The sequence below is a fragment of the Protomyctophum bolini genome (assembly GCF_963924005.1).
Source record: "Protomyctophum bolini genome assembly, chromosome: 24".
Classification (NCBI taxonomy): domain Eukaryota; kingdom Metazoa; phylum Chordata; class Actinopteri; order Myctophiformes; family Myctophidae; genus Protomyctophum; species Protomyctophum bolini.
The window spans coordinates 6,291,018-6,311,629 of record NC_137885.1 but is presented as its reverse complement, the minus strand read 5'-3'; the positions used below and the strand labels follow the sequence as shown (position 1 = coordinate 6,311,629).

General features: G+C 44.0%; 1 protein-coding gene across 3 annotated transcripts in view; it reads left to right on the top strand.

Moving 5' to 3' along the window:
* LOC308311921 (CLIP-associating protein 1-A-like) overlaps window positions 1–20,612 on the top strand; it is a 106,892-nt gene that overhangs the window by 31,872 nt on the left and 54,408 nt on the right. For all 3 annotated transcript variants that reach the window (XM_080758721.1, XM_080758720.1, XM_080758719.1), the window contains exons 5-9: window positions 14,491–14,646; window positions 16,181–16,251; window positions 17,250–17,342; window positions 17,456–17,601; window positions 20,233–20,368. In XM_080758721.1, coding sequence (XP_080614847.1) covers window positions 14,491–14,646; window positions 16,181–16,251; window positions 17,250–17,342; window positions 17,456–17,601; window positions 20,233–20,368 — 602 coding nt within the window. The remainder of the gene's footprint in view (window positions 1–14,490; window positions 14,647–16,180; window positions 16,252–17,249; window positions 17,343–17,455; window positions 17,602–20,232; window positions 20,369–20,612) is intronic.

Below are 20,612 nucleotides of genomic sequence, written 5' to 3'. Positions count from 1 at the left end.
AGCCGCATGCAGACAGCTACAGCCCTGGTTTTGTATATGTACTGTACAATAATAAGCGATAAAGAATGGAAGGTGTTCAGTATGTAAATGTGAAGCCTTACATGCAGCATAATATCTCAGTGACCTGCTTTTGCTGTGCCGTATAGAGTATATTATATATCATTGCTGTCATGTCGGAAACATGTACACGCACGTCCAGTAACATTCCTTTAATTATTGTAAAATGTCGATGTGTTGTCGTGTGAATAATTTGGAGAATATAGTTTTCTAAAGAGAACATTGTTTAACTCAAATCTTTGCTTCTGGGGGGGTCCCTGGAAAACAAAATGAGATGGGGTCGATCGATGGCCAAACAGGTTGAGCAGAAACAAGGTTTTCAGAAAGACTGTTGGCATTTTAGAAGACATTAACAATCGGCCTCTGTTCTTATTAATGTGTTAAAGTAAGACGTGTGGATGTGCGCCTGGATGCTAACAGAGAGCAGGGTGGGTCAGACCAGAGTAATATAGTAAGTGTGTGTGTGTGTGTGTGTGTGTGTGTGTGTGTGTGTGTGTGTCTCTCTGATCTGTCATCTCTGCGTGTGTTGACACTATACACACACGCAGAAGAACTGGGAGGCGGAGGCAACGGGGTGTGTGTGTGTGTGTGTGGGGGGGGGGGGGGGGGGGGGAGTGCGCTGCCACAGGCAGTGTGCTTTGCGAGTCTTCAACAGACAGAGTGACAGAGACGTGTCATTGGTTGTCCTGAAGTGTGAACCTAAACGCAGCGCGATGGAGATGACCTCCTGACCCCCGTCACAGTCCCTTGGACCTGGCTGTCACCATGGAACCGGGTCGCATGCAGCGACCCGCCTTGCATGTCAGAGGACCCAGTGGTTTTCATGTCAAGGACCCCCCAAATTGACACTAATTATTAGCCCCGTGGCGTGGACCCCCATTTGAAGAGATATGCCTCCAGGGACCCCCATAAGAGAAGATTTTCAACTGTTTTCATTTCAAGGACCCTCCAGTTTGATATTATGCAACAGGCTATACGGACCCACAACGGAACCAAATGGACCCGCTATGAACGACTCAAAATCGATTCATAATTTCCAAAAATCAATACATGGTGTTTGTGATAATGAAATGTAAGCCCGTGTAAGCACCCTCCTAACCACACACCTGCAGACCTGTGTCCAGTACTGCTATTACTGACACTGCTTATAATTATTGACCGGACTCTGGATTCTGATCCATTTATAAGTACTCCAAGTTGTAAACATTCTTCTCTCTCTCTCTCTCTCTCGCTCTCTCTCTCTCTCTCTCTCTCTCTCTCTCTCTCTCTCTGAAAGATCAAGTTATGTTTTGTGTTCACGTTAAGTATGTTTCCTGGAGACTGCCTCTACGTTTTAAAGTGGTGAAGTGGTCCTTTAAGTATGTTTCCTGGAGACTGCCTCTACGTTTTAAGGCATTGTTTTTTTAAGTATGTTTCCTATGGAGACTGCCTCTACGTTTTAAAGTGATGAAGTAGTCCTTTAAGTATGTTTCCTGGAGACTGCCTCTACGTTTTAAAGTGGTGAAGTTGTCCTTTAAGTATGTTTCCTGGAGACTGCCTCTACGTTTTAAAGTGGTGAAGTGGTCCTTTAAGCATGTTTCCTGGAGACTGCCTCTACGTTTTAAAGTGGTGAAGTGGTCCTTTAAGCATGTTTCCTATGGAGACATGCCTCTACGTTTAAAGTGGTGAAGTGGTCCTTTAAGTATGTTTCCTGGAGACTGCCTCTACGTTTTAAAGTGGTGAAGTTGTCCTTTAAGTATGTTTCCTGGAGACTGCCTCTACGTTTTAAAGTGGTGAAGTGGTCCTTTAAGTATGTTTCCTGGAGACTGCCTCTACGTTTTAAAGTGGTGAAGTGGTCCTTTAAGTATGTTTCCTATGGAGACTGCCTCTACGTTTTAAAGTGGTGAAGTGGTCCTTTAAGTATGTTTCCTGGAGACTGCCTCTACGTTTTAAAGTGGTGAAGTGGTCCTTTAAGTATGTTTCCTGGAGACTGCCTCTACGTTTTAAAGTGGTGAAGTGGTCCTTTAAGTATGTTTCCTGGAGACTGCCTCTACGTTTTAAAGTGGTGAAGTGGTCCTTTAAGTATGTTTCCTGGAGACTGCCTCTACGTTTGAAAGTGGTGAAGTGGTCCTTTAAGTATGTTTCCTGGAGACTGCCTCTACGTTTTAAAGTGGTGAAGTGGTCCTTTAAGTATGTTTCCTATGGAGACTGCCTCTACGTTTTAAAGTGGTGAAGTGGTCCTTTAAGTATGTTTCCTATGGAGACTGCCTCTACGTTTTAAAGTGGTGAAGTGGTCCTTTAAGTATGTTTCCTGGAGACTGCCTCTACGTTTTAAAGTGGTGAAGTGGTCCTTTAAGTATGTTTCCTATGGAGACTGCCTCTACGTTTTAAAGTGGTGAAGTGGTCCTTTAAGTATGTTTCCTGGAGACTGCCTCTACGTTTTAAAGTGGTGAAGTGGTCCTTTAAGTATGTTTCCTATGGAGACTGCCTCTACGTTTTAAAGTGGTGAAGTGGTCCTTTAAGTATGTTTCCTGGAGACTGCCTCTACGTTTTAAAGTGGTGAAGTGGTCCTTTAAGTATGTTTCCTGGAGACTGCCTCTACGTTTGAAAGTGGTGAAGTGGTCCTTTAAGTATGTTTCCTGGAGACATGCCTCTACGTTTTAAAGTGGTGAAGTGGTCCTTTAAGTATGTTTCCTATGGAGACTGCCTCTACGTTTTAAAGTGGTGAAGTGGTCCTTTAAGTATGTTTCCTGGAGACTGCCTCTACGTTTTAAAGTGGTGAAGTGGTCCTTTAAGTATGTTTCCTGGAGACTGCCTCTACGTTTTAAAGTGGTGAAGTGGTCCTTTAAGTATGTTTCCTATGGAGACTGCCTCTACGTTTTAAAGTGGTGAAGTGGTCCTTTAAGTATGTTTCCTATGGAGACTGCCTCTACGTTTTAAAGTGGTGAAGTGGTCCTTTAAGTATGTTTCCTGGAGACTGCCTCTACGTTTTAAAGTGGTGAAGTGGTCCTTTAAGTATGTTTCCTGGAGACTGCCTCTACGTTTTAAAGTGGTGAAGTGGTCCTTTAAGTATGTTTCCTGGAGACTGCCTCTACGTTTGAAAGTGGTGAAGTGGTCCTTTAAGTATGTTTCCTGGAGACTGCCTCTACGTTTTAAAGTGGTGAAGTGGTCCTTTAAGTATGTTTCCTGGAGACTGCCTCTACGTTTTAAAGTGGTGAAGTGGTCCTTTAAGTATGTTTCCTGGAGACTGCCTCTACGTTTTAAAGTGGTGAAGTGGTCCTTTAAGTATGTTTCCTGGAGACTGCCTCTACGTTTTAAGGCATTGTTTTTTAAGTATGTTTCCTATGGAGACTGCCTCTACGTTTGAAAGTGGTGAAGTGGTCCTTTAAGTATGTTTCCTGGAGACTGCCTCTACGTTTGAAAGTGGTGAAGTGGTCCTTTAAGTATGTTTCCTATGGAGACTGCCTCTACGTTTTAAAGTGGTGAAGTGGTCCTTTAAGTATGTTTCCTGGAGACTGCCTCTACGTTTGAAAGTGGTGAAGTGGTCCTTTAAGTATGTTTCCTATGGAGACTGCCTCTACGTTTTAAAGTGGTGAAGTGGTCCTTTAAGTATGTTTCCTGGAGACTGCCTCTACGTTTGAAAGTGGTGAAGTGGTCCTTTAAGTATGTTTCCTATGGAGACTGCCTCTACGTTTTAAAGTGGTGAAGTGATCCTTTAAGTATGTTTCCTGGAGACATGCCTCTACGTTTTAAAGTGGTGAAGTGGTCCTTTAAGTATGTTTCCTGGAGACTGCCTCTACGTTTTAAAGTGGTGAAGTGGTCCTTTAAGTATGTTTCCTGGAGACTGCCTCTACGTTTTAAAGTGGTGAAGTGGTCCTTTAAGTATGTTTCCTGGAGACTGCCTCTACGTTTTAAAGTGGTGAAGTGGTCCTTTAAGTATGTTTCCTATGGAGACTGCCTCTACGTTTTAAAGTGGTGAAGTGGTCCTTTAAGTATGTTTCCTATGGAGACTGCCTCTACATTTTAAGGCATTGTTTTAAGTATGTTTCCTATATGGAGACTGCCACTACGTTTTAAAGTGGTGAAGTGGTCCTTTAAGTATGTTTCCTGGAGACTGCCTCTACGTTTTAAAGTGGTGAAGTGGTCCTTTAAGTATGTTTCCTATGGAGACTGCCTCTACGTTTTAAAGTGGTGAAGTGGTCCTTTAAGTATGTTTCCTATGGAGACTGCCTCTACATTTTAAGGCATTGTTTTAAGTATGTTTCCTATATGGAGACTGCCACTACGTTTTAAAGTGGTGAAGTGGTCCTTTAAGTATGTTTCCTGGAGACTGCCTCTTAAGGCATTGTTTTTTAAGTATGTTTCCTATGGAGACTGCCTCTACATTTTAAGGCATTGTTTTAAGTATGTTTCCTATATGGAGACTGCCTCTACGTTTTAAAGTGGTGAAGTGGTCCTTTAAGTATGTTTCCTGGAGACTGCCTCTACGTTTTAAAGTGGTGAAGTGGTCCTTTAAGTATGTTTCCTGGAGACTGCCTCTACGTTTTAAAGTGGTGAAGTGGTCCTTTAAGTATGTTTCCTATGGAGACTGCCTCTACGTTTTAAAGTGGTGAAGTGGTCCTTTAAGTATGTTTCCTGGAGACTGCCTCTACGTTTTAAAGTGGTGAAGTGGTCCTTTAAGTATGTTTCCTGGAGACTGCCTCTACGTTTTAAAGTGGTGAAGTGGTCCTTTAAGTATGTTTCCTATGGAGACTGCCTCTACGTTTTAAAGTGGTGAAGTGGTCCTTTAAGTATGTTTCCTGGAGACTGCCTCTACGTTTTAAAGTGGTGAAGTGGTCCTTTAAGTATGTTTCCTGGAGACATGCCTCTACGTTTTAAAGTGGTGAAGTGGTCCTTTAAGTATGTTTCCTATGGAGACTGCCTCTACGTTTTAAAGTGGTGAAGTGGTCCTTTAAGTATGTTTCCTGGAGACTGCCTCTACGTTTTAAAGTGGTGAAGTGGTCCTTTAAGTATGTTTCCTGGAGACTGCCTCTACGTTTTAAGGCATTGTTTTAAGTATGTTTCCTATGGAGACTGCCTCTACGTTTTAAAGTGGTGAAGTGGTCCTTTAAGTATGTTTCCTGGAGACTGCCTCTACGTTTTAAAGTGGTGAAGTGGTCCTTTAAGTATGTTTCCTGGAGACTGCCTCTACGTTTTAAAGTGGTGAAGTGGTCCTTTAAGTATGTTTCCTGGAGACTGCCTCTACGTTTGAAGGCATTGTTTTTTAAGTATATGTTTCCTATATGGAGACTGCCTCTACGTTTTAAAGTGGTGAAGTGGTCCTTTAAGTATGTTTCCTATGGAGACATGCCTCTACGTTTTAAGGCATTGTTTTCTCACACTGATAGACTTGGCGGTTGGCCAAGTGTCAATGTCAGCTGCACCGTATCGATTTGGTCTCAGTTGTGATTTAAGGGCATGATGCTTATACCAACTAGCTTAACCCTCTAAGACCCGCATTAATTTCTACTTGCAAAAAATTGATTTCAACCTTACTACTACTTTGTACTACTAGGACTAAGACAAAAAAATATATGTTAAAATTAAAATAAATAAATAAATTTGATGAAACATTTATAATAATTATATAATAATATAATGAATTAATAATTTACATTTGGGGGATATCTTTCACAATAATGAATAAAACATGTTCTAGACATTCTAATGATCACAAAAAAACATATATATTACAATTATTTTACTTACTTTTATTAGGGTTAAAGGTCAAAAGTCATAGGTTACCGGAACCGGGCCAGCACCATGGGCGCATTCCTGTGGGTCTGGATGTTCCCCATTTTGGGGCGGGAACCCCTTTTGGTTGTATGCTATGCTTTAGCTATTGAGAAATAACAGATCTACGAGCTTGTAGGTCTGCTATTTTTTGGAAAAATCGAAGAACGACTGACATAGAAACGTAGCTTTTTCAGAAAACTGCCAGGATGTAGAAGACTTTTTTTTTTTTAGAATCTCATCTCGGTTCAAAATGGGTTAAAGCATGAAATGCCCAAAATAAATCTTTAAAGAAAAAAACAACCCCCTGTCACTCGAGGCTACCACTGTCCTGCTGTGTTGTGCTCTGCCTGTCGGCCTGCGTTAGCGTTAAACGGTTGTGTCCGAAGCATGTGACGTTGGATGCTCGACAAGCAGGTTTTCATTGCACAAACACATTAACCCATTCTGACCTGAGATCAGATTCATTCGAGGTTTCCACTGGACACACACTGGTCTGATTAATCCATTCTGACCTGAGATCAGATTCTAAAAAATGTCAGTCGTTCTTCGATTTTTCAAAAATAGCAGACCTACAAGCTCGTAGCGCGCCACTCGGTGGCGCGCTATGAGCTTGTAGATCTGCTATTTTTCAATAGCTAAAGCATGACATGATGCTAATACCAAAATGGGTTCCCGTTCAGAATGGGTTAACATGGTGAATGATATTCCAAAAGGTTGACATTCACAGGAATTCACAGGATGTTGTTGCCGAACGCTATAGAGCGTCGCAGTCCCGCCCCCCTGACGGGGCCCAGGAAATTAATCCCAGTGCATTTTTCCCATATAGACATTTCAAAAAGTATTTATTTAAAGACGGTTATACGCCCGCGGACAAAGCCAACTCCAGTCGTGACAAATCGTGACAATAAACGCAATATTTTGGACCAAACAAACAATTACAAAGAAGAAAAACAACAACAAAAAGTGTTGTAACCTGCATTCAGCGAACGGGCTGTGGGCTAGTTCAGAAACCGTCCCACCAGTGACATCATCGTTGGTCCGATTTTTTTTATTTTATTATCGTGAGAACGATATCTGCAGCTTCCGTTTTCACATTGCAGCTTTTCAGGAATATATAGAATGCCTGCAGTTTCTGTTAGCTTGGATTCCCCATCGATGATGTCACTGGTGGACGGGTTTCTGAACTGCCCACTGGCCCTCCTATATGAGACTCAGACTGGAGTAGGAAAGATAAGTGCTATTTTTATCATGGACATTAGTGAAGACCGATTATACGAAGACATGTTGAAAAGTGGTGAAGTGGTCCTTTTTAATCTACCTATTTAATCTAGGCTATTGTATTCAACACATGCATGCGTTTAACCCATTCTGGGCGGGAACCTCTTTTGGTGTTTTAAGCATTATGTTTACTTAAAATAGCAGATCTACAAGCTAGTAGCCGCACTACGAGCTTAGGTGCCGCGCTATGAGCTTGTAGGTCTGCTATTTTTGAAGAATAGTGAACTATGTGGCCCAGATGTTTGAATATCTTCTTTCAGAGCGAACGTTTTTAACTCAAATCTTTAGGTTAGGGCAGGGGTGTCAAACTCATTTGGGGCGAGGGCCGCATTGGTCAAAAGGTCACTTGATGGGGGCCACAACCAGTTGCGGACGCACGCTCGATGTCTCAAGCCCAACACACACCGGCTCCGTCCGACGCGGCGCGTCAGCGCACGTCGGACGCCGCCGGTGTGCGATAGGTTCATTGAAAATGATGGAGGCGGCTGTTTTGACGCGCGGCGTTCGCAGACGGTGTGGGAGGCCCTTCAGTCAGGCACTGCTATAATATCTATCTATCTATCTATCTATCTATCTATCTATGCTCAGACCCAGCCAGCCAGCCAGCAAGCCACACACATAGTGCTCAGACCCAGCCAGCCAGCAAGCCACACACAGTGCTCAGACCCAGCCAGCCAGCAAGCCACATACATAGTGCTCAGAGCCAGCCAGCCACACACATAGTGCTCAGACCCAGCCAGCCAGCAAGCCACACACATAGTGCTCAGACCCAGCCAGCCAGCAAGCCACACACATAGTGCTCAGACCCAGCCAGCCACACACACCTCCGTAAGGGAGTGGTTGCACCACTCAAAAATCATGATCTGATGCAGGACAATGTCACTATGACAGAAAGAGAAGATGGGTCTTCACACATTCTCACACACACACACACACACACACACACACACACACACACACACACACACACACACACACACACACACACACACACAGGTTAGTTTGAACATCAGCCAAATTGAATAGTCGACAGCTCTGCCGATTAATAATCGATTAATTGAACCCACCCCCCATATTAATCAATATCAGATAAAACGTATAAGATTTTATATTATGCACATGCCATGGTCACATAACCATTATGTTGAGTGCATGCTTTGATGGTTACAGTTATATAATCAGTTTTGATGAGTAAACCTTTGTGGAGATCTTCTCAGTTCTCATTGTATGCTAGTTACTGCCATTCAGGATGGAAAATTAAATCCATTTGGATTTGGGGAGAAGTAGTTTCATAAGGGGCTGGTATGAAGTACTTGATATAAAGAGAACATGTTCAGTTCACTAGTCTACACTCTACTCTACACCTGCCTTCATTTCATCTGATTGTCTGTCTGGCAGGCACTTAACAAGCAATCGTTAACTGTGTCTGTTAGAGAGAGGGGCAGAGAAGAGTGGCTTTGCTCAACTTGATTTATACTTATATTCTCTTTTTTTTGGCAGGCGGGCCACATTAAATGACATGGCGGGCCACATTTGGCCCGCGGGCCTTGAGTTTGACACCCATGGGTTAGGGCATTCGAACATGGGACTCAATACGTATACAGTACAACATTTTATGTCGATTTCTTTATTACTATATATTTACTAGACCGTGGCAGTATAGATCGGCTATTTTTTACATTCTGCATAATGTGTACTTTCTATACTTTTGGTACATTTTGATACCAATACTTTTGTACTTTTACTCATAAGTACATTCAGAAGTCCGGTATTTTCTACATTGCAGCTTTGATACTTTTTACGTACGTACTTTTTTGAGTGGTGCAACCACTCCTACAACCAGCAATGTCTGTGTATGTACCTGTTTGTGTACCTGTTTGTGTACCTGAATGAGCACGAGTATGTGACTTATTAATAGCAGTAGGGGGCGCCAGAAACAGAGAGAGGGGTAGTGCTGTGTCTCTAATGAGAGAGAGAGAGAGAGAGAGAGAGAGAGGGGGGGGGGGGGAATTGCACCACTCAGTTCACACGTGTGTGATTTGTTTTACCACCACTGGTCTGATGAAAGCGTGCATGCTCTTTATTGGCTTTCTAGCAAAGGTCACGGTGTCACATTGGGGCTGTCGACACACACACACACACACACACACACACACACACACACACACACACACACACACACACACACACACACACACACACACACACACACACAGAGAGAGAGCCCGGAGCGGAGTCACCTTGCATTGATATTGAGCGGGGAGTGTCACTCTGTGCTTTGATAGCACACGTTGGGGGGGAGGGGCGGCTGCCTGCTGATGGCTGAAGACTGATAGCCTGGCTGGCACGCTGCCGTGCTTACGTACACTACACTAGAGAGAGAGAGAGAGAGAGAGAGACTGTGTGTACCTAAACTTGTGTGCTGGTGTGTACCAAGCAGTCTTGTGTTTATATATGGCACGATATACTGTGTGTGTGTGTGTGTGTGTGTGTGTGTGTCCGTCCAATAAGGTGAGGACAGGCCAGGTCCAAATCCATTTCTGCCTGGCCTTAAATCCATATAAGTTGAGAAAAGAATCACACCCGTGTGAAGTGAGGGGCGCTCTTATCATGTCTCACAACATGGAGGATGACGTAATGATGATGTAAAACAAACATGTTGTGTCAAAACGAACATTAAATTCTCTTTTCAACCTATCTTCATATAATAGGTCCTCACTATAATAATCGTGATAATGTGGCACCATTTCCCCCCCCCTATACGTTTAGATTGTTGTTATCGTGAGAACGATATGGCTTCCATTTTCGCATTGCAACTTTTCAGGAATAGAAAAAGCCTGCCGTTTCTATTAGCTTGGATTCCCCGTGGATGATGTCACCTGTGGACGGGTTTCTGAACTGCCCACAATGTGCCATTTTATGATGATTTCATGATTATCAGTGAGGACCTATTATATGAAGCTATAGGTAATTGAAAAGTGGTGAAGTGGTCATTTAATTAAATCTTCCCTTCATTGTCAATGGCGTTTTTTTAAACAAACATTATAAACACAAACATTAAACCTGTATATACCCTCAAAAAGTTCAGTTCAGTTCAGTTTTTTTTGGTCATAAAATAAACATTACATGTATCCATTTGAAGCCAATGGCTTATTGTGCCTAAACCAAGAGAGCGGGTGGTGGGGGGACGGGGGGCGGGGACGACATAAAACTAACGGAGGACAAAATAGTTCTCAGGTGTTTGTCCTCAAAAACAAAGGAGGACAAACACCAGACTATTAGTGGACAGCGGATTTGGCCGTTGCGCGTCAATCACCCATTGGAATGCAAATGCGTGCCTTTCAGCCTTTCTATCCTATACCCGCCTGGCAGGTATATCTCTTTGAAAACCTTTAGTGCTTCTAATTGTGTGCGTTATCGTCCGTCAAGGACAACACATCTTGTCTGCCCAAAATGTAATTCCTGGAAAAGCCTCTGGTGTGTGTCTGTGTGCGTGTGTGTGTGTACATGTGCGTGCGTGCGTGCAGGGGCGTGTGCGTGCGCATCCATCTTCAAATAATTAATGGAGATGGGTTGCCTGCCTGGCAGATTGCAGGGCTCGAGGGAGATCCACCCACGTGGTCTGGATTGTCCAGGATGGGAATGGCTTCCTCTGGGTCAGCTGTCTGTCGTTCTATAGGGCAGTGGTTCCTCTGGGTTAACTGTCTGTCTGTCTAGGGCAGTGGATCCTCTGGGTTAGCTGTCTGTCTGTCTAGGGCAGTGGTTCCTCTGGGTTAGCTGTCTGTCTGTCTAGGGCAGTGGATCTTCTGGGTCAGCTGTCTGTCTGTCTAGGGCAGTGGTTCCTCTGGGTCAGCTGTCTGTCTGTCTAGGGCAGTGGATCTTCTGGGTCAGCTGTCTGTCTGTCTAGGGCAGTGGATCTTCTGGGTCAGCTGTCTGTCTGTCTAGGGCAGTGGTTCCTCTGGGTCAGCTGTCTGTCTGTCTAGGGCAGTGGATCTTCTGGGTCAGCTGTCTGTCTGTCTAGGGCAGTGGTTCCTCTGGGTCAGCTGTCTGTCTGTCTAGGGCAGTGGTTCCTCTGGGTCAGCTGTCTGTCGTTCTAGGGCAGTGGTTCCTCTGGGTCAGCTGTCTGTCTGTCTAGGGCAGTGGTTCCTCTGGGTCAGCTGTCTGTCTGTCTAGGGCAGTGGTTCCCAAACATTTTCATGTCAAGGACCCCTAAAGTGACATACAATAAAATAGAATTTGTATTTACAGCACCCACAGTTGGACATGCATTAGTCTATGGACCCCCAATTTATCTAGTGTAAAATCAATGTTAATTTAACTCTGAGAGTGTACAAATGGAACCACACGGACGCGTTAGGGTGCACTTGGTTCCATTTGTATACACTCTCTGAGTTACAGACCCATAAGGGTCCATTTAGTTCCTATAACACTCCCTCAAGGACCCCTGGGGGTCCCCGGCCGGGGCCCACTTTGGGAACCACTGTTTTAGACAACAGTCTTATTACACACGTATTATAGAGCACCGAAGTCTGACGTCACTTTCAGTAGAGGGTGTCAGTCCCCAGGTTCATGTATTTTTTTAGTTGCATTGAAATCGTCATAGGAGGATTTTTAGACTGCTTCATATAAGAACTGTGTTTGAACTGTGTTTGAAAAACATGTCATCCCGGCCGCTTCACTCATATGGATATGAAGAATCAACTGACTGAGAGAAAACGCTAATGTTACTGCTACTGAATTAGTTACTTTTTCGCTAGAAGCAGACTGTATCATATATGAGTGACTGACTGTTGCAAACGATACAGAGACACCTCCCTGACAATAACGCAGAGACAGCTTGTTTATTTTTGGACCACAACGCTTATAGTAGACGATATTAAGATCACCCCATGTTATTCTCCATAGATAAATTACTTCCGCGAACCAGGGGAATCGAAGGGATGAGCGAGTTACGTCAGGACTTCGGTGCTCTATTGGAGGCGCTGATTATCCATTACACATGCTCCTATATCGTTGGCACTCTTTTGGATTTAAAACGTATATATTCTTGCTGTTTAGCAAGTCGCTCCTCTGACTCAACTGGGATGAGAGATCATTTTGTCAAACCGGGAATGCTTCCCAAACGTTTGGAGAAAAAAAAAAAAGTGTATAGAAAAAAAAAAAAACCTGGAATGACAGTAATGCGGCGTTGGGGGTCAGGACCACCTCTGCCTCTGAACCGATATATCCCTGACACAGCATCATGCCATTAATCAGTGTAACACACGCAGCCGCTGCGAAGGAAGCATGTGGTCTTCACAACGATGTCATGGAGTAGGAGTCCTGCCTTCTTCACACATCGTTGACATCGCTCGCCCCATAATGCCTCTCTCTGTGCTCTTTGTCCAAAAAGTCTTTGTTCGATGCCGAAATGCCAAGCGTCTTTGGCCGCGGGGTCGGTCTTATATAACCCATTCCGGAGTCGGCGAACCCCCGTTTGGTGTTTTCTGGTGCATTATGTTATACTTTATATAGCTATTGAAAAAAATAGCAGATCTACAAGCTTATATAGCGCGGCACTCGGAGCTTGTAGATCTGCTATTTATTTATTTTTAATCCTGCTTCTGTGGGGGGGTCCCTGCATCATGGAACAACATGTTTTTTATCAGCTTGGTGTCCACAGCCAAATACAGATAATTCCGGGGGTTCCCTTTGACGTGAAAGAGGTTGAGCACCGCTGACATGGAAAGTTGGAAATATTATATATGTTTTAAATCGGCCCGACTACAAGGACTCGTGAAAAAGATGAACTCTGTTCTCCTCCAAAGCCAGAAGCATACTTTGTCGTCTGGTCAGAAACCACCGTGCATAATATGTCCTCCTTATTATATATTATTATTATAACATTTTAAAATAGTTTCAACTATAGCCGACACGTTCTTTACACATCGACACGTTGCGAGCCTGTAGGACGGCTTTTTGAACTATTTTAAAAGGTTTTTCAAAATAGCGAAACAATGGCGTTAGTTAGTTAGTTAGTTAGTTTATGGAGTTTAAGGGGTGGTGCAAGATAGTCCTTGGTGTACGGGGTGTCAATGATGAATACAGTATTTACTGTAAGTGGTTAATTATTATTATTATTGTGAGAAACCAATGGCTGATATAGAACATTTATGAATGAATTCTTTGTATATTCGTTGCTGTCGGGAGGAAAACCTCATAACTCCAATTTTGAGGTTTTTGATTTTCTTTTGTGCCATAAATCGGTGCTATTGAACACCCTTTACGTCTGTGTGTTGTTTCATAAATCAGTGCTATTGAACACCCTTTACGTCTGTGTGTTGTTTCATAAATCAGTGCTATTGAACACCCTTTACGTCTGTGTGTTGTTCCATAAATCAGTGCTGTTGAACACCCTTTACGTCTGTGTGTTGTTTCATGAATCAGTGCTATTGAACACCCTTTACGTCTGTGTGTTGTTTCATGAATCAGTGCTATTGAACACCCTTTACGTCTGTGTGTTGTTTCATAAATCGGTGCTATTGAACACCCTTTACGTCTGTGTGTTGTTCCATAAATCAGTGCTGTTGAACACCCTTTACGTCTGTGTGTTGTTTCATGAATCAGTGCTATTGAACACCCTTTACGTCTGTGTGTTGTTTCATGAATCAGTGCTATTGAACACCCTTTACGTCTGTGTGTTGTTCCATAAATCAGTGCTATTGAACACCCTTTACGTCTGTGTGTTGTTTCATGAATCAGTGCTATTGAACACCCTTTACGTCTGTGTGTTGTTTCATAAATCGGTGCTATTGAACACCCTTTACGTCTGTGTGTTGTTTCATAAATCAGTGCTATTGAACACCCTTTACGTCTGTTGTTTCGAAAATGGAAAGTAGCAAAAAGTGCTTTGGACAAAACCTCTTAACTCCATTGGACCCTTAAAATGTCTGCTAAAGCAACTAACTCCACCACCTCTCCCCCTCTCATGGAAGTAATTGACAAGTTACAACATCGACTTTGATGAGGCTGTATTGCTTTGTTTAACCCATTTTGGGGCGGGAACCCCTTTTGGTGTTTTAAACATGTTATAATTTAGCTATTGAAAAAATGGCAGATCTACAAGCTCATAGCGCGCCACTTGAAAAATCATTAAAATGTGCCTCAAATCTTTCCCGAAAATTGTCATGATTTAGAAAACTTTTTTTTTTTTTTTTTTTCGACGTCAGGCCTGAATGGGTTAAAAAAAGAAATGTATGTATATTTTTCATTTCCTGAAAAATGAACATTTTGGAGTTATGAGATTTCCACTCTCCCCAGTGAGTGACTATAGAGCTCTGTGTCTCTCCTAACGTCTTCCTCCTCTTCTTCCTCCTCCTCTTCCTCCTCTCCCTCCTCCTCCTCCTCTTCCTCCTCCTCCAGATAAGAACTTTGACGATGAGGACTCGGCGGACGGCGGACGCTCCTCGTCTTCCTCCAAGGCCGCCGCGGGATCGAGGAAGAGCGCGGGCATGGGCTCCTTCCGACGGCCCCCCTCCTCCTCCTCCTCCACCACCCCCAGCGCCAACAAGTCCGCAGGTCAGAGGTCACCTGCTTCTCCACCGTGTTGGTTGATCGATTCACCGACTCAAACTTAAAGGGCCACTTCACCGCTTTTGCAACCAAGATCTTATTTTAATGATGTTCGGGAGACAAGAGACACTTTCCTGGGGTTTTTTTAATGTGGGTAATATCTGTTTTTAGGTATTTTAGTATTTAATAAGTGTCCATGGGCTCCATGATGTCATGGACACTTACTTCCTGGACTACATGTTGTCTCAGTAAGACAGCCCTCCCCCTATCCACAATGCACCAAAGCATTATGGGAATTGTAGTCCAGGAAGGAAGTGAGCCCATGTGTCCATGACATCATGGAGCCCAAATACTGAAATATCTAAAAACACAAATTACCCACGCAAAACCCCCAGGAAAGTGTTTCTTGTCTCCTCCGAACATCATTCAAATAAGATCTGGTTGCAAAAAGGGGTGAAGTGGCCCTTTTAAGACGTAAGTTAGACATGCCCTTATATGGGCATGAACACGGACACGGACATAATATCTGGGTGGGGGCCGTGCAATGTCCAACTTGCATCGTTCCAAGTACGGGGCTCCGACGGGCACCACTCTATAGTTTGTCCATTCTAAAGACAGACAGTCTGCCATTTCGTCAACTATATCTAAATGAAAACTAAGCTATGATGACTAAAACCAAGTCGCAACATACCGACAATTTTGTCAACAAAATAAAAACTACTAGAATTAGTTTTGAAAAAAAATTGTTGAAAAAAAAAACTGGAATGACAGTAATGCGGCGTTTGCTCCTCTTCCATGAAGCCATGCTGGAGTAGTATACGTGCGCCTCTAACCAGTGCTCACCGGAGGCTTTGCAGGCGTCCAGCGTGTTTTTGTTTAGTTTTTTTTTTTTCTGGAGTGCACGACACGACGCTTCAAGCTGAAATTGTTCATCTTTTGGAGAGGAGCGCCACTTGTCATCAATGTCACATCATGTACAGTATGTGATGATCCCCCCCATGGCTGTGTCTGACCATCTCATTTGATCCCCCTAGCTGTGTCTGACCATCGATGTCTCATTTGATCCCCCTATAGCTGTGTCTGACCATCCCTGGCTGTGTCTGACCATCCCTGGCTGTGTCTGACCATCCCTGGCTGTGTCTGAACGCCCAGTCATGTTGTTTACTGTGCTAATAATAATTCACAACGCAGATGAGAGATCGTCAAAGTCGTACGATTTTGTCACACACACACACACACACACACACACACACACACACACACACACACGTTACCGCAGTGAAATCTGTTCTCCGGTCATTTTGACCCATCTCTTGGAGCGGGATGAGCCGCAGACGTCCGCCCCGCGCTCGGGAATCATTTGATTAGTTTGATTTGTTGGAAGTTGTTCCCTGCGGTGGATAAGTGTCTGCCTCCTGCAGGCGTGTCAGTGGTGTTAATAGTTCCTCCTGCATGTTGTCTGCAGGGAGAGATGGGAGCAGCATGGTGGGCTAGGGTTAGGTGTGTGGTGGTAATGCTTCCTCCTCTGTGGTGTCCTCAGGGAGAGATCCCCATGGGGCGGTGGATGAAGAGGACATCATCCGTGCCTTTGAGGACGTTCCCCCCGCACAGGTAACTGTACTCTACTACAGATATGTATGTTTGAAACCAAACTGGTTACACACCGGTTACAACTATTAGCAAACTAGTTACAAACCAGGTATACAACTATTAGCAAACTAGTTACAAACCAGGTATACAACTATTAGCAAACTAGTTACAAACCGGTTACATCTATTAGCAAACTAGTTACAAACCAGGTATACAACTATTAGCAAACTAGTTACAAACCGGTTACAACTATTAGCAAACTAGTTACAAACCGGTTACAACTATTAGCAAACTAGTTACAAACCGGTTACAACTATTAGCAAACTAGTTACAAACCGGTTACAACTATTAGCAAACTAGTTACAAACCAGTTATACAACTATTAGCAAACTAGTTACAAACCAGGTATACAACTATTAGCAAACTAGTTACAAACCAGGTATACATCTATTAGCAAACTAGTTACAAACCGGTTACAACTATTAGCAAACTAGTTACAAACCAGGTATACAACTATTAGCAAACTAGTTACAAACCGGTTACAACTATTAGCAAACTAGTTACAAACCAGGTATACAACTATTAGCAAACTAGTTACAAACCGGGTATACAACTATTAGCAAACTAGTTACAAACCAGGTATACAACTATTAGCAAACTAGTTACAAACCAGGTATACAACCGCATAATCAGCCAAACAGGGTCAAATTATGCAGGGGTCAAATTCTCTCAAAAAGGGCGCATAAAATCGCGCAAACTTTCCGCATATTTCGCAACTATAGCTGCATATTTCACCGCATAAAATCTCATAACTTCCGGCATATTTTGCAACTCATCTTTCCTGCATATTGTGCACATTTCTGCTTCGGCGCAATTTCACAGAATACAATCACATGATTAAAAAAAGTTTGAGAACCAATGGTCTAGGTCGGAGTTTATGCCACGTTCTAAAAACACGGCCTGCCTACAGTAATGCACAGAGCCTAACTCTCTCTCTCTCTCTCTCTCCATCCCTCCAGATCTATTCCAACAGGGAGGTAGAGGAGGCCATGACGAAGATTCGAGACGTGCTGTCGGATGACAAGAGGGACTGGGAGCTTCGCGTGGCTGCTGTGAGTTATTTCATCTTGTATATCGTTGCTGTGTAAACCCATTTAGTAGTTTGTCCCATTGACAAATAATGCACAGATTTTAACGTGTGTCTTCATTCTTTTCACTCTTTCAGCTGAAGAAGGTGCGTTCCCTGGTCCTGGCCGGGGCGGTGGAGTTCGACTGCTTCCCCCAGCAGATGAGGCTCATGGAGGCCGCCTTCAAGCTCTCTGCCAAGGACCTGCGGTCGACGGTGGTCCGGGAGGCCTGCATCACTCTGGGGTACGCCCGCCCGCCCGGCCCGGCAGGCCATTAATGTCATTAATGTCCACTGTGTTGCAGACACCTGTCATTACTGTCGTTAATGTCATTAATGTCCACTGTGTTGCAGACACCTGTCGTTACTGTCCTTAATGTCCACTCTGTTGCAGACACCTGTCGTTAATGTTAATGTCCACTCTGTTGCAGACACCTGTCGTTAATGTCATTAATGTCCACTCTGTTGCAGACACCTGTCATTACTGTCGTTAATGTCATTAATGTCCACTCTGTTGCAGACACCTGCCGTTACTGTCGTTAATGTTAATGTCCACTCTGTTACAGACACCTGTCGTTAATGTCATTAATGTCCACTCTGTTGCAGACACCTGTCGTTACTGTCGTTAATGTCACTAATGTCCACTCTGTTGCAGACACCTGTCGTTACTGTCCACTCTGTTACAGACACCTGTCGTTAATGTCATCAATGTCCACTCTGTTGCAGACACCTGTCATTACTGTCGTTAATGTCACTAATGTCCACTCTGTTGCAGACACCTGTCGTTACTGTCGTTAATGTCACTAATGTCCACTCTGTTGCAGACACCTGTCGTTACTGTCGTTAATGTCACTAATGTCCACTCTGTTGCAGACACCTGTCGTTACTGTCGTTAATGTCACTAATGTCCACTCTGTTGCAGACACCTGTCGTTACTGTCGTTAATGTCACTAATGTCCACTCTGTTGCAGACACCTGTCGTTACTGTCGTTAATGTCACTAATGTCCACTCTGTTGCAGACACCTGTCGTTACTGTCGTTAATGTCACTAATGTCCACTCTGTTGCAGACACCTGTCGTTACTGTCGCTAATGTCACTAATGTCCACTCTGTTGCAGACACCTGTCGTTACTGTCGTTAATGTCCACTCTGTTGCAGACACCTGTCGTTACTGTCGCTAATGTCACTAATGTCCACTCTGTTGCAGACACCTGTCGTTACTGTCATTAATGTCCACTCTGTTGCAGACACCTGTCGTTACTGTCGTTAATGTCACTAATGTCCACTCTGTTGCAGACACCTGTCGTTACTGTCGCTAATGTCACAAATGTCCACTCTGTTACAGACACCTGTCGTTAATGTCATTAATGTCCACTCTGTTGCAGACACCTGTCGTTACTGTCGTTAATGTCACTAATGTCCACTCTGTTGCAGACACCTGTCGTTACTGTCGTTAATGTCATTAATGTCCACTTAATGTCCACTCTGTTGCAGACACCTGTCGTTACTGTCGCTAATGTCACTAATGTCCACTCTGTTGCAGACACCTGTCGTTACTGTCGTTAATGTCATTAATGTCCACTTAATGTCCACTGTGTTGCAGACACCTGTCATTACTGTCGCTAATGTCATTAATGTCCACTGTGTTGCATACACCTGTCGTTACTGTCCTTAATGTCCACTCTGTTGCAGACACCTGTCGTTACTGTCGCTAATGCCCACTCTGTTGCAGACACCTGTCGTTACTGTCGTTAATGTTAATGTCCACTCTGTTGCAGACACCTGTCGTTAATGTCATTAATGTCCACTTAATGTCCACTGTGTTGCAGACACCTGTCATTACTGTCGCTAATGTCATTAATGTCCACTGTGTTGCAGACACCTGTCGTTACTGTCCTTAATGTACACTCTGTTGCAGACACCTGTCATTACTGTCCTTAATGTTAATGTCCACTCTGTTGCAGACACCTGTCGTTACTGTCCTTAATGTTAATGTCCACTCTGTTGCAGACACCTGTCGTTACTGTCGCTAATGTCCACTCTGTTGCAGACACCTGTCATTACTGTCGTTAATGTAATTAATGTCCACTTAATGTCCACTGTGTTTCAGACACCTGTCGTTACTGTCATTAATGTCATTAATGTCCACTCTGTTGCAGACACCTGTCATTACTGTCGCTAATGTCACTAATGTCCACTCTGTTGCAGACACCTGTCATTACTGTCGCTAATGTCACTAATGTCCACTCTGTTGCAGACACCTGTCGTTAATGTCACTAATGTCCACTCTGTTGCAGACACCTGTCATTACTGTCACTAATGTCCACTCTGTTGCAGACACCTGTCATTACTGTCGCTAATGTCACTAATGTCCACTCTGTTGCAGACACCTGTCATTACTGTCACTAATGTCACTAATGTCCACTCTGTTGCAGACACCTGTCGTTACTGTCGCTAATGTCACTAATGTCCACTGTGTTGCAGACACCTGTCATTACTGTCACTAATGTCACTAATGTCCACTCTGTTGCAGACACCTGTCATTACTGTCGCTAATGTCACTAATGTCCACTCTGTTGCAGACACCTGTCATTACTGTCACTAATGTCACTAATGTCCACTCTGTTGCAGACACCTGTCATTACTGTCGTTACTGTCGCTAATGTCCACTCTGTTGCAGACACCTGTCGTTACTGTCACTAATGTCACTAATGTCCACTGTGTTGCAGACACCTGTCATTACTATCGTTAATGTCACTAATGTCCACTCTGTTGCAGACACCTGTCGTTACTGTCGCTAATGTCACTAATGTCCACTCTGTTGCAGACACCTGTCGTTACTGTCACTAATGTCACTAATGTCCACTCTGTTGCAGACACCTGTCGTTAGTCCTGGGCAGCAGGTTCGACCATGCAGCCGAGGCCGTCATGCCCATCCTCCTCAACCTGGTCCCCAACAGTGCCAAGATCATGGCCAGCTCTGGCATCGCCTGCATTCGCCTCATCCTCAAAGTACGTGACGACACATTCTCCTCCCGCGTTCTGTGCCCGGTGAAACCCGGCTTACGGTCGCTGGCTGTCGGGTAGAGCGAGCTATGCGCGACCTATAGTCGGGTGCAGTGCTTGGTTCGGACTAGCCATTGGTCCGACAAACGACAAACCTGACCATAACCACACGGGAGCAGCGCATGTCGGACTAATGCTTTTATTTTTCCATTACTGAAGCAGAGCGTTGCAGTCCATGCTTACACCTCTC